The 15,233-nt window shown below is 36.6% G+C and overlaps 1 protein-coding gene across 3 annotated transcripts in view; it reads left to right on the top strand.

Annotated features, from left to right (window-relative positions):
* The first annotated feature begins 5,489 nt into the window (after nucleotides 1-5,489).
* LOC117325762 (SCO-spondin-like) overlaps nucleotides 5,490-15,233 on the top strand; it is a 31,762-nt gene continuing 22,018 nt past the window's right edge. For 2 of the 3 annotated variants that reach the window (XM_033882206.1, XM_033882205.1), the window contains exons 1-7: nucleotides 5,490-5,909; nucleotides 9,546-9,681; nucleotides 10,160-10,339; nucleotides 11,541-11,708; nucleotides 11,870-12,028; nucleotides 12,699-12,842; nucleotides 13,562-13,732. In XM_033882206.1, the coding sequence (XP_033738097.1) occupies nucleotides 5,556-5,909; nucleotides 9,546-9,681; nucleotides 10,160-10,339; nucleotides 11,541-11,708; nucleotides 11,870-12,028; nucleotides 12,699-12,842; nucleotides 13,562-13,732 (1,312 nt within the window). In that variant the 5' untranslated portion in view covers nucleotides 5,490-5,555. Of the gene's footprint in view, nucleotides 5,910-9,545; nucleotides 9,682-10,129; nucleotides 10,340-11,540; nucleotides 11,709-11,869; nucleotides 12,029-12,698; nucleotides 12,843-13,561; nucleotides 13,733-15,233 lie in introns of those variants that run through there. The other variant, XM_033882207.1, reaches the window with a different exon arrangement.

Below are 15,233 nucleotides of genomic sequence, written 5' to 3'. Positions count from 1 at the left end.
ATAGCATATCTTGAAATACTGTAACAATTAGGTCTTGTTTGAGGCACAGGTGTCGGTTGTTTAGACGGAATGTCAGTTGGTATCAATGTCACCTTGTCAACAACAGGCATTGTAGGTATATCTTTAGACGGAAAACTATCAACCAGGCCTCGTAATAACACATGGCTCACTTGATGTTCCCCTCATTTCCTTTCGCTTCCTGTTAACCCATTCCCGACACCGTTTTACGGTTACGTTTTAGCTGTGATACATCATACATGTAGTTCACTCTCCTTCCTCGTACCCGGTACCCTTCGTGTATCAAGAAGAATAACACTTACCCGGTGACAATGAACAGACCGGGGGCATCTCAGCAATTGTAAATGACATTTGTTCTATGACATTGCGCCAGCAGGAAGTATCTCAGTCACCGTTTTAACACATACTTTGTAACAGTGTGTCAACCGGGAGTACCCCTGTCAGCGTTTAATTTCATTTAGAACCTGCTAAAGAGACCACACAATACTATACGGAAACCGTAGGATTTTAAGTACTAGTGTCTTCAGCAGAATATATGTACAAAATTGACCACCAAGGGTCAAACATGTGATCAGTATATATCTCTGGCCACCAAAGTCTGGAGAGCCCCTCCAACATCGAATCTCCTCCGTCACATAATGGTGAATCAATTACAGTGGCCATTATATCGATCAAAGTTTAAATTCCATTATTTCTGAGTTTACATATTTTCTTTCCTTTCTTTTTCCAATATACCCAAAGCTTGTGCGTTTAAAATTTCAAAGTCCAAGGAAATAAATTCACGCAGCATTGTTATAAAAACTTCCTTGGGTCTTTGAATAGTGAACAACACATCCTCCAGGTTTGGACTGTCTGTCACTGAATGGTACGGGTACCGGAATGTTTCTGATCAATCAATCAGAAACGCTGTACCACCAAGGGTCAGACAGTTCAAATATGGAGACTGTGTAGTTGAATTTTCAGTTAACCATTGTTGTATCCCCGTCATCAACCAGTGACGATGTTATAAAGAGATTATTGCATGGTAGGTGGATGTATATATATTTTGTTGAATATGACAAGCTTGATTGTGTGTAACATTGTGTGAATAAAGCCTTGCTCATTATATGTATCCGTTAGGGCAATATACAGCAAAATATGTTATATTTGGTACCAATGGAAAGGTCTTTTTTAAAAACGAGCCACAGATGGAAATTTGACTTAATTTGTGGTCAGAATCGAACTTTCATATTTTTCTTTATGCACTCAAGAGTACGGGATTCCGTTCAGCAGTGCAGTCAGAACGTGAAATTCTCAATATCTTAGTAGACTAGTAGAATCCTCGTTATATAAGGCAAACAACATATCATCAAAATATTACCAAGGAACAAACCACTAAAACATAGATGAGATAGCTAAATGATCACACATTAGGAAAGGAAAGACATTCTTCACAAGCAATCCCATCCATTCCCACAATATAGACTTCTCCATAGAGAATAGTGGAAGCGACGTTAGAATACAGAGGGATACTGATATATCTATATATGTATGTATTAGGGCAGATCATTTAACATCTTAACATATACAAACACATAAATATACACAGTCACAAATATGAACAGTCCTGAGTTCAGTGATCCGGAGTCGGCTACAAAAGCCTGTACGACGGATAGATTAGTAGATCTTCAACTCAATACAGAAACATAAGACAGCAGGACGTAGCTATAATAATGTACATTCAGAGAACGACCGCCCATCGAACTTATGAAAACATGTATTGAATTCTCAAAAAGACGATGTTCTTGCCCTGTCAATAGAAGGTGATGAAGAGGTTGGGTCCTTCGGTTAATTTTTCATTCTCGGTCATAAGAACGCGAGCCGCCGTGCTAGGATAGTCAGTTCTAATTTAACGAAACGTGACGTTTTATAATCCCAGTGGTTTTAAACAAGTCTAGTCATTTCAAATTGTCTGAATTCATTATTACTTTGTGCTTGAGGTCTTCCCCAATTTCATGTGATGTTAAAAATGTATCATAAGAGAAGTTTGAACCATACAAACATACGCTATTCTTAAGCTTATAAGGATTCATCTCAAAGTTCAAAAACGCGTTGTGACTTTCACGATGGGATCAGGGATGAAAATTGCTTTCGCAGCATAATTAAATATATGTATTTTTTGTCAAATATGGTGCATTGCATGTACCAATAAAACTAATTGTTGTCGTCCGAATATTGTATTTATCTCGTACCAAGCATTCATCTCTTTCTATAAACACATTGAAGCTAAAAATCTAATTTCATACCCCTTTCTATGTTGTGTTAACATTCAATTATAATGCGGTTATTCTGGTAACTATTTGTTTTAAATGACGCGATCGATTTTTGGATCTCGTACCTTATAGGCATTTGTCTAACTCGCTCTCTCTATACTGCTGCATGTATCGAAATTCTTTCATCTTTCTGTTCCCACAACACATTTATGCCTTTGTATGTTAGGTTGTAGACTATCTGTATTGCTTGTTATTAGAAAGGTAGTTAATAGTTATCCCGTTCTCATTTCCGGCAGATAAAAGTCTCTCCATTCGGAAACAGCAAACATAGAAATACTAAAAACACCACAATGTTTCGCGTATTCCAATCAATGAATTGAAAGCTAAATACCTCAAATCCGTCATTATTTCTTGTTTCATGTCTTAGTGAAGGTGGATTTTTCATCGTGGTACGAAATTCCTTATTAACAGTTAATGATGAAAAATAATTCTATACAAATGACAGTAAATAAGAAGGAACTCCTCAAGCAAACAAATATATGTTTTAGTATTTGTATGATCAACTGAAGCTGAACTGAGATAGAACCCAACTTAATCAAATAAATGAATAAATAAACAATATTTGTCAGGATGTTTATCTTTCAAAAGTCTATCTGCCTTGTTGACATGGATTTCGTGATGAGGAAGTTTTGAAAGATAAACATTATTTGGGATCAAACGCCTTAATATTTCGTTTGGCATAAACAAGGAAATTTCGATTTCACCCACTGTTCTGATAAACATCACAATTATGTAATACCCCATCACACTCAGACAAAGTCCATGGAGACAGTAGACAAAAAAATCGAGAAGCGCACTGAAGACGTGGTCTAAATGGCATTATACGTGTAACTTCCTAAAAATTCCAGTGAAACGCTCTAAACCAGTTTAACATTAGACATCTACACGTGTTATACCGATTATTTTTAGAGTACAGTTTGTTAAAGTTAATTGTTAATTAAAAGCATATTTTCCTGGTGATATGTAAAATCTTATAATAAATTATGTGGAATACGATTAAAATGTCGACGTATTTCTGTCCTAGGCCTAGTTTTATAAATTCACATGTGTACAGGTAAACTATTGTTCTGCTTAAAGTGCTGGTCTAACTTTGGTCTAATTTTTATTTATAATTGTGAATTTACTGTTGCTTTGCATAACTTGCTACACAAGCCAGAAAAATCTTACTTCTTGTTAAACAAGAAAATGAAAAGATTTATGTTAAATTGTGAAACTAAATTGTCATTATTTGATACATATATTTCATGTTTACTGAACTATGGATGTGAAGTTTAGGGATTTTGTCCGGCACCATAGTTGGAGAAAGTACACTTACTGTTCTTAAAAAATGTACTTAGTATAAAAAAGACCGCCAATTCTTCCATGGTTTCCGTTTACAAATTAGTCACAAGATTTCTGTTTTAAAATATTGGATTAAACTTCTGAACACGGATAATTGTGTTTTAAAATCATGTTATAATGAACTTGTAGAGCTTAACGTAGTAAAGTCAAGATGTAAAATGAATCTCATGTATCGTGTAAAGCATGAGCTTAGTAGTTTCGGATTTTATGACGTCTGGTTGACCAAGTGTGTTCCTAATGAAAAACATTTTTTGCTGTTATATACACAACGGGTGCATGATATTTTTATCCGAGTTGAGAAACAATTTCGAAAATTCTTCTAAATGTATTTTATATCAGCATATTGTGGATCGATTTGAATTGCAGTTGTATCTCAATTTAAATTTAGAAATGTACTTACTAAGTTTAGAATACAAGCACACGATTTAAGTGTTGAAACTGGTAGAGACTGTGTGTATTATGTAATAGAAGGGAAGTTGAAGATGAAACCCATTTCATATTATTATGTCCAGTTTATTTAGAGTTGAGAAGATTGTACACCAAGCCGTATTTTTATCGCCGCCCTTCTGTATTCAAGTTAATTGAATTATATGCAAGTAAAAATGTTAAAACTTTAAGAAATTTCAGTAAATACCTAATGCATACTTCGTCCAAAAGAATATTCTACTCAATAACTGAATTGCATTAGACAGTATTTGTCAAGTTTCGTTATTTTGCTTGCTTTAGAGAGTGTGTTATATACATGTGTGTAATGGTATGAATTATAATTATATCGGTTGTGTTCTGCGCCATCTTGTTCAAATGAATTTTAATGTACGTTTATGTATTATGTAATTCCTATATGTTGTGCTACATTCGGAAATAAACTAAACTAAACTAAGATAGCCAGTGGTCATTACCGATATAATTACACAGGTAAACTATTGTTCTGCTTGAAGTGTCTAGTCTAACACTAGCGAGCCAGTGTTCATTACCGGGGTTATTACACAGGTAAACTATTGTTCTGATTGAAGTGTCTAGTCTAACACTAGCCAGCCAGTGGTCATTTCCGGGGTTATTACACAGGTAAACATCTACCGAGTGTATTCCAGGACAAGATATACTGAATCATTAATATGTAGTGTTAAAAGAAAGTAGACCAAATACCAGCCTTCAGTGCTCAATTACAAAGGGCTATATACGAGAGAGAGAGGCAAAAGTAGGGTGGCTGATTTGTGCCATTTCGTCTTTTCGACTTTTCGAAATACGAAATTAACAAACTTTGAATTTCGTCTTTTCGACCCGAAAAGTCGAAAAATAAGGTTTGTTAATTTTCGTCTTTTTGGGTCGGAAAGTCGAAAAGATGAAATGGCACAAAAAAAAAACCACCCTACAAAAGGATATTGTATTCACCTTAAATATATCAAAGTATCGAAGTGTTCATCAAGAAATCGTCATCCAGCCTTTTTTTTATGATGATGTGCGCTTTACCTGTACCATTGTTTTATTTTAATCCCAGTATCATATGTATTTTTTTTCTCCTATCCAAGGCGCCCCCGTCACTCCTTCCAAGCTTTCTTACCTTCTTAAACCAACTTCATGACCAATATACCTGGCTACCTGTACCCTCCTGTGGCTCATTACTACTCTGGCGGAATAAGAAACTCATAACTTATTCAAAAACCTTCGATTGCATTTCTTACTTCTGACTTTACCTGCGCAATATCAAAATCGCGGGTATCTGAACAACACCTATGTTCAACAGGTAGATAATTACATTAATTATTAATCTGGCCATACTGATCTAGGCCGGAGGATTCTGGGCGAACGGGCAGACAGGGGAAAGACAGCATCTTGTACGGACATAGGAAAACATTACTGAGTATAGAAAAATCGCTTGACCCAATGATACCGAGACGTATAGTAGTATGTCTCCTGGTGTCCGTGGGGTTGGGGACAGTGTCCACTACCTCACAGTATGGTGTAATCAAGGCCAGATTTACTCGGAATAATGAGCTGTCCTTCCCGGGAAAGGTTTTTGAGAACCATGTTATCAAGGAGTTTAGTACCAAGTACCAGGTTACCCACTGCGCCATGGAGTGTTTCCTCAACATCAGGTGCCAGTCCTTCAACTTTGACGCCAGTATCCGGTCGTGTCAGCTGAACGACGCGTCACAAATCGAGTACCCCCAAGACTTGAAGGTCACAGACACGCCGACAGCTGAGTATCACCTCCGAAACGCTTTCTCTTTGGACTCCGTGAGTACCTGTATATACTGTCTTAAAATAGTTCAGGAATCATCGACATTTTTGTTCTCTTTTGTCCTTACAGAATCAAATGAAAATTGTTGTTGGTAGCAAAATCTAGATTCCCCCCCCCCCCAAAATTTTTATACTGCAAGTATTGAACCAACATTGTCTTTGTTCAGAAAGTTCTTAGGAATTACTGGCAGTTTAGTTAATAAACAGTAGAATAGAAAATGTAATTGAATTTTTTTAAAGCCATTGTCGTCATTTCGTTTCGTTGATTGGAAAAAAGTTCAAATCCAGCTTCTCTAAGGAATAGAATTTTACTTAACACTAACAGCAATTTTCATGAATTGGTCGTACATTAAGGAAATACATTCCTATAATGTTGTATTATACAAAATTAAACACACGGCAAGCTTCCCGAGATTGATATTTAAAGACGACAATATATCACAAAAAATAACACCTGCATAACAGAAGCATACCGAACACGCAACATCACAAGACATGAGAGGGAGTGCAGTGAAACACAGTCTAGGATAGTTCGATATTTCGTTCCTTGTGAGTGTTGGAGAGGCAGACGTTTTCAGAGAATCTCGGAGGTACAACAGCCGTAGGAAGTTGAAAATATTGTCACGAGTTGCTGTTCACTGATTGCCGGATAGAACATGCTTGATGATATTCCCGTAAAGAAAAAGTCCGTGGAATTGTAATATTTTATCACTTCTTATACGTTGAGATCGTTGGATATAGAATAGCTTTAAAAGAAATATAGAGTACATTGTTATCTTCCCAATCATCATTATTTTGTTTAAAGTGTCATGCATGTTTACACTAATACTCGAGGACTAAAAAAAAATAAAATAAAACCATTCAAATGTTACTCGATTACCGTAATAGCCTCGATTTCACAAACAAGCATTACTATTTTAATATTCATCAAATACACAAACAGACAAAATATCTGTGTGGTTTGCACGAAACAGATTTTAACATTTTGAACGCCAGTTGCAGATACGTCTGGATAGGCAGATATCATGGATTTCGAATAAAACATTTAACATAAATAATTAGAGACAAACGTCATGCCGACTGGGCATAAGAGACAAACGTCCTGCCGACTGGGAATAAGAGACAAACGTCCTGCCGACTGGGAATTCACCAGATGCATTTCAGTCTGGGTTTCAGGTCAATCGACTCGCCTTATCTAGTAACAGTCTGGGTTTTAGGTCAATCACGGAAGTCACAGGGCCAGGTCATGCCATGTGATGCAAAGTCCTTTATGCAATGATTAGTTGAGCTTTAGATCCGGCTCTCTGGGATATACAGCCGATTTTGTTAACAATCATCTTGCAAACAGCTTTGAGTAGTAGCGCGAGTTATTGTTAAAATCAATGTTTACTAGAACAACATTTAAACGTAGGGTAAATTGTCTTCCTCTCTTAAGGTCAAACATGGTGGTGGAACTGTCGTATATTGTGTCGTTTTATGACAGAAAAATTGTATAAAAAAGTCTAATATACTTTTTGTTCATGCTTTGTCCACGTTTTATTGACTTTTAGTTAGAACGACGGTTTGTTTACATAACAAATGACATGTGACATGGACGCTTATCAGAATTCTAAAGATGGTCTGCTGGTCCTGGAGCGCTTTGATTGTAACCGCAAAAACAACCATCACTGTATTTCTGCTGCAATAATGTAACAGTATTGCGCATGCAGCCCATTCCTTGTGATAGTCCCGCTGCGTGTTATCGATTAGCCAATTAGACGCCCTCGTTGCCATATTGACATAACACGCAAACATATCGTACCGAGCGGACATAGGTAGTCGTGATAGGATTAATTAATGACGAGAGATACCTGTAAACCACAGTAGAACCATGGTACAGATCGATACTATCGATGTATGTTCCGCTGTAATTCCTACCAACCCACTTCCTGTTATTTAATCTAAAGGTCTGCTTTGGGATGAAATATTCACGAGCAAAACTATTTCAGGGGCAATTTATTCTATTGCCCTTAGTTTCCTTTCCAACCATTCTCCGCTAGATACAATTAAATAGACATGATTTGCTACTACTTGCGCATTACCTACATGTATACTTCATTCAATTTTCCTCTTGACCAGCGACCTCCACGTTAACCCAGTTCGAGTTTCCCCCCTTATCTCTAATGGTAGTTTAACACAACGTTCAAACACAGATGAAAGAAATTTTATCATGAATGTACAAAATAATGGCGAAGTTTGTCTCGAATATCAGTCCATTATTGAATGTATCCAGGCACTAGAACGCCATAAATACACAAGTATTCATAAAGTATAAAAAAAATTATTGAACATGTTAAATAAATCAATTATTAATAAAATACCCTTTTTATATTCTATCTTTTATATATTTCATGTATTAATATATGGGGTTTGGTTCCATTTTTATGTCCTTTCAGCTTTTCAATAGACGGATATTTATTTCAACGTTTTGACGACGATTGAGGGAACTACATTTTTCATTATCAAAACAAAAGCGTGAAGTGACGTCACGCTTTCTATGTATAACAAAACGAGAGTTTAAACCATTGTATTTTGATAAACGTTTTCAGAATATGTCTGGAGAAATACTACTTTTATTACTCGTAGTTTTCGTTCACGGAAGTTTCTTTTGTCTCCATCAATGAGACAACATTTTACTAATCAGGATTATGTTCCCATAAATATTTCACAAATACACCAGAAATGATATGTTTAATGAGTGTTAAAACAAATGAAAATGCCTGCATCTAATTTTATATTAATTATATAGTATTAAGCGTTTGAATGACATCAAAATCATAGAAATTAACAATAAAGTACCTACAGCTATAACAGTGATGTTGCATTGTGGGTAAGTTATAATGAATTCCTATGACACCCCGCTTGACAACAAAGCTGTGCGCCCATGACGAGCTATTTAACACAATTCTACCGTTTTCGACAAGGTCTACTTATAAAACTTTATAAATGTAATTCGTTAGATGAGTGTATGTTCTCAAGTGTCAAAATAGTAACATCAATTGTATCGTCACAGACCTGCAGCTTTGAATGCAGTAAACATAACATGCGTTTCGATTTGTGAATAACACACATATATGTACATGTAAATGTGATATCTTCACACTGATATCAGATTTAATATAGTATAAACATCACATAACTCCAACAAAGATTGGTTAACAAAGCATCTATTATTTCGTCTACTCTATTGCAAGTTGCGGTTAAATTCACATGGACATTTACAAATATCATGCATGAGACAGCCATACTGCTGGAACCTTTAATATATTTAAGTGTGACAGATATCGCTCTGATCAAATACGGATCCGATCTCCCAATCAATCGTAAAAATGTAATATAGTGGCATATACCAAACAGTTCGCATTTCAAACTGTCCCTTGATGGTATGTACGTTGTCTTAAGTAGATGGTTTCTTCTTTAAAGGTACTAGATGTTTCTTTGACAGATGTGGCTCCAAACTACAGATTGCTTTGACGATTTTACCTCTTTGAGAGAAGCATATACAACGTACTGCTAGTATGTAGTGTACTTGTTCCATGTTCTATCTCAGTTCTCAGTCATATTGTGTTGCATTAATAGTTTATGTCGTTGTAGAAAGCCGTGGGTCCTTGTGGAAATTTCCCATGTCAGAATGGTGGCCGCTGTCTGGACACTCAAACCATCAACGGGGATCGGACGTATTTGTGCCTCTGCGCCGACGGGTGGACAGGAACCAACTGTGACGTTAAAGGTATTTAGAAATGCATGATGTATTCTGATGATTGCTTATTGAAAAACAAATCAAACAAATCTTAGGAGATGAATTGTAAGGAGTTGTCTGGGGGTCATTTGTTAGTCAAAGAGAAACAAGATGTTATTCATTCTACTCACGATACAACTTCATTCCCTGGCTATAGCGCATCTCAACCTAAACTCAAGTATTTCATAATTACAAGAATATTGACTTAACAGAACCATAATTCAAACTCAAAAACGATCAATCAAGGGTACAATAAATGATAAAAAAAACATTTGCTTGGTAATTCATGAAAAAAGTACAGATAGAACGAGACTAGATGTCCAGGAAGAGTGAACGTCTTCTGCTACATCGACGACAGTTCCATCAGGAATCTTTAAGAGAACCTAGTTACATATAATGCGTTATTATGATAAGCAAACTGACCTATATGATATTTCAGCTTTGTGATGCAGTATTCTCCCTTTGACAGCTCACACTATAGAATGGTCGGACTGGTCGGACTGGGGCGCGTGCTCAGCTACTTGTGGAAACAGCCGACGACATCGGATACGTCAGTGTATGGACAAAGAAACTGACACGTCCGTCGACGCCAGACACTGTTTTGGACCTGAAGAAGACTATGACTTTTGTCCATTTAAGAAATGTCCAAGTAAGGAACTGTACTACATGTATATATGTCGACTGTAAGGGAAGACTAGTGTTGTCCTGTAAGGGAATGATATGTATAATATTGTCCAGGTAAGGGGCTTGCATGTAAAATATTGTCTAGGTAAGGGGTAACAATGTAGAACATTGTCTAGGTAAGGGACAACGATGTTGAATATTGTCTAGATAAGGGGCTGTCATGTAGAATATTGTCTGGGTAAGGGGTACAATGTAGAATATTGTCTAGGTAAGGGGCAACGATGTAGAATATTGTCTAAGTAATGGGTACAATGTAGAATATTGTCTAGGTAAGGGGTAACGATGAAGAATATTGTCTAGGTGAGGGGCTGCCTTGTATGATATTGTCCAGATAAGGGGCAACAATGTAGAATATTGTCTAGATAAGGGACAACAATGTAGAATATTGTCTAGGTAAGGGACTACATTGTAGAATATTGTCTAGGTGAGGGGTAACCTTGTAGAATATTGTCTAGATAAGGGGCTACCTTGTAGATACACTATACAATATAATTTATTGATATTGTTTAGGTGCAAACAATATCTGTTAACCTGAGAGAGATCATATTCCCCGAATCTTGAGGCAATAAGAAAGATCGCCTTTCGAAGGATTTTTTTTATTATATGAAACATCTTCGCAATACATTATCTGAACTCAATACATAATTAATTCAAATCAACAAACAATATTCATATTAATTTGAAAATTTACGCGAATTGTTTAGAGTTATACATACATTGCTTAAATTCTATCGTTACTGATGATATGAAATTACTACTGAAGTAGTATCTCGCATCCCTCAACTTCACTCAAAGGCCTACGGCATCTTTCAGCTAGAATTTCATAAACGTCATGATTGTTTCCCGCCAAATAATCTCGGAATGCCTTTACCTATCTATCCTTCGCGATTTTCGTATTTTTCTCAGCATGTTTTCAATATCATTCGGTAGACAGACAACAATACATTCATAATCCGATGATCTGCAATCCTCTTTTGCGATTGGTAAAAAATACTGAAGCCTTGTAGAATATTGTGTAGGTATGGGGCTACAATGTGGAATCTTGATACTGTGCAGTATTATTGAAACAATACAGATATTCCTTGATATATTTACATGTATCATTATATTATCAGAATCTACTTTCAAAGTTCAGAGGACTCTATACTAAACTTACTTTTCTACAGTCTGGGACAACTGGGGAGAATGGAGTGTGTGTACTACCAACCACACGTGTGGACGTGGCACCAAACAAAGGTCAAGGACGTGTTTATACAATGGCGTACCAGGAGTGGATCGGTACTGTAAAGGGGACACAATCCAGTATGGTACCTGTGAAGGTATCAAGTGCCAAAGTAAGCAAGGTTCCAATGTTAATGCCAAGTAATATAGATTTATGGTTTCATAAGTGGCTTGTACAGTAGTTTATGAAGGTAATAATTGAATTCCTATTACAAGTATTTGTTTGAAACTATACAAATATAAAGATAAGTACAATATGCATTGCTATGTGTAGGCGCCGTGCGGCTTGTCAACGGCCCCGAGTTCGGTGAGGGACGTGTTGAAATGTGGAACTCAAAGACACGGATGTTCTACCCAATCTGTGAAGATAACTGGAACATGACATCAGCAGAAATTGTGTGCAGACAGAACGGATTCCTAGGAGCGTTCGACGGTAAGCCCGCAATGATTTACTTTTGTCTTATGTATATCAATTTTTGACCTTGAACTCCTAATCTAATTCCCACATGCTTGTAGACGTACCTAATCTCTGGGAAGTTGTATAGCACGAGCTGTCTGATTACTATGTTATCTATGTACTCAACATGGAAACAAGTTAACGATTTTCAAAGTTTTTATAATTGTTCTTTATATTAAATTTTATTAATCGAAGAACAAAATTGCGTACGGAAAAATATCGTCAAATATTTGTCACAACATAAAATAATATTTTAATGTAATATTTACTGTTTCTTGACCACTGCTGTTCATTTCCTTGTCAACACACTCCTGAACGTGTTTTAGTTGTCAAATATATCCATTTGAAGCGTCTATTTCTATTAAGTCGATATCTGTAGGACAGTTCTTTGTCTTTGGACATGTAGCGTAGTAAATAAACTTAAGTAAACATACACCGATCTGTTTTTCTCTGATGGGAGTAAAGTTGATGATTCATAAGGTGCCGTGTCTTAGATGCAATATTTCCAAATATGTGCAACATGCCACAAGTACCTTTCGTACATTTATGTCATGTTAAAAAAGTGTTTCTATATCTTTAGCAATATGTCGGATATGCCAGACTAATGACTTACTGTTGATTTCTTATTTCACCTTACCCGTGGCAGTGGTGAAGAATTCTTCGTATGAAGAGGTTGACGATTCTGCTGACTTTGTGACGACATCTTGCCAGGGAGATGAACGATTTATCCAGGAATGTCCACGACAGAAGTCTGACGCGTGTCCGGGATCGGCTGGAGTCAAGTGTAGAGGTATGTTATATGGTCACGGTGTATAGACAGAGAACTAAAATGTGTAACTGTCTATGTGTATATGTACCTATTCTAGTGAGTATAGGGTATCTAAGACGTCTAGGGTGCTAAATTAACATTCGGTAAAATGGCATCCCTCTCTTTTGCTTTTGAGAATAGGAAGAAGGGAGGAGAGCTCGCCATGTCGAAACAATGACTTCTCTGAAGTTTCCCGATAAAAAATCTACTTCCAGTCCTTTAAAAGATTGATAACTGCTTGTTCAATAATCTCCTATGTTAACTTAGAATGTGTTTTCTTTAAGTGGACATGACCTCTGTTTCGTCCACACAGACAGGTCAGCTCCTAATCGCACAGCTATGCTGCCACTATTCGAATATGTTGACGTCATGCAGCTACAATATTTATTGGATTGTAGAAAAAATAATCACAAGTACCTGCAAATAATCAGACAATGGCATTTCAACTGCGTCAAATCAACAGGAAGAATATTTGAACGGTGAAAGTTAAACCTTTCGATTTGAAAAGGACATGCGTTTGTGGACGAAACGGAGTCTTTACATTTCTGTTTCCTTAGAGACATGGACACACCAGTGTTCTCTACAGTAATCATGATGGACATGTGTATACAAAATACATTTTGTTTTGTAAAGCAATATTGCATTAGCAATAATTCTATACAATTACAACTTTGTCAATATTATTCATTTTATTATAATAGTGAAGGGAGCATGGGCTCTTTGGGTGGAATGGAGTGCATGCTCAGTCACTTGTGAAGACGGGAGAAGAACGAGAACTCGGACATGTGACTACCCACCAGCCAATCACGGAGGAGAACCTTGCCCGGGAGAGGATATTCAATACAAACCCTGTACCGAGATCATGTGTCCAGGTACGCCTCCTTATTATATGTACTTTAAACCATTCAGTAAAATTTTAAATGTGATATAAGTATACTATAAAATCCCATTCTTCTCAGTGATTTAAAACTTACGCAACTTCTGATTAATTTTGACCATTTCATATTCAAATACAGTCAAATATTGAAAATGTAACTGGATATATTTAAGCCGAAACAGAATTTTTGATTATGTCCTTTTTAGACCAAATATCCAAATCATTCTTCAGTTTAAAGTCTGAGTCACATTATTGTACACATTCTATATTATTGAAAGGTAAAATTTCAAAACATGCCTTCTGGTGAAAAAATCGCATTGTCCCGAAAAAAATATATTAGTGAGTGTCTGCTCAACTTTGACGAGTGATATTATTGCGATGATAAAACTTTTTTGTGTTTGAAAAATACACTGTCCCGTTAAATAATTTGATATGTTGGAGCCTTTAGAAGTAACTAAACCAGTTTTAATAGAATACTGCACTCTTGCACCATTATCTATCATTCGGTAATTGGTATCGAAAAACGAATGAGGAAATTGGCGAATGGATGCCTTTATTGGAAATCAAGGCAAACGCAATTAATCGTGTTTAAAAGAGCGCGTAGTGAAGTGATTACAATGTTTCTTTATTTGCAAATAGACGATTTTTAGTCATTTATTGCTGAAAAATGGAACCATTTCTTGTGATAATCGTCCATTCCATTCTACGTAACAGTTCATGTCAACAATGAAAAGTCGCGACGTTCATTAGTAATAGAAAACGTCATTAGAACGAACTTTCCTTTTTTTTCTTTCTACATCTTCTGCATCGAAACGAGTCAATGGTACTTGTATACTAGGTTTAGGAAGTTAGATGAGTGTCAACCTTGCTCTTACTGTTGTAGTAATTCTTTGGAGTGAATGGTCTGCGTGTAGTGTCGATTGTGGAGGAGGTTTACAAGCTCGGTCCCGCCAGTGTTTTTATAATCCCGCTCCATGTATAGGCAGTCCGTCCTCCCAGACTCAGGCCTGCAATGCATGGCCGTGCAGCGGTACTGAAGATTACAACATCAGCACATCGTGTCCCTTATCATGCTTACATCACATCATTTAACCCTTGACCTCTGTAATTAATCCTGGTCAGTTTTGTCGCCCTCCCACTCCATCCTTACCTCCGCTCTTTGGGAGGAAGATATGACTTTTAGCCGAATACGTACTTAGATAATTGACGACATTTACGTTATGTGTACAATGTATTGATATTCTCTACGCATACCATAAATGTCCATATACGGTACAAACATAATTCTGCTTTCAACGGCAGGTCTATCCAGTCATATCTTCTTATTATCACAGACACATATATTTACGCCATCCAAACCTATATGTCCACTCGAGTAATACCGTGTAATGGCGGATCTTGATTGTGGCTTCCTCCGCCGCGCACGCTTACCCACAGAATTTAATCTATCTGAAGACTTACGTTGTAACATGGAGTTGCTTGGTTTGCACTCCTTA

Source organism: Pecten maximus, chromosome 4 (assembly GCF_902652985.1).
Source record: "Pecten maximus chromosome 4, xPecMax1.1, whole genome shotgun sequence".
Classification (NCBI taxonomy): Eukaryota; Metazoa; Mollusca; class Bivalvia; order Pectinida; family Pectinidae; genus Pecten; species Pecten maximus.
This window is presented reverse-complemented; position numbering and strand designations above follow the sequence as displayed.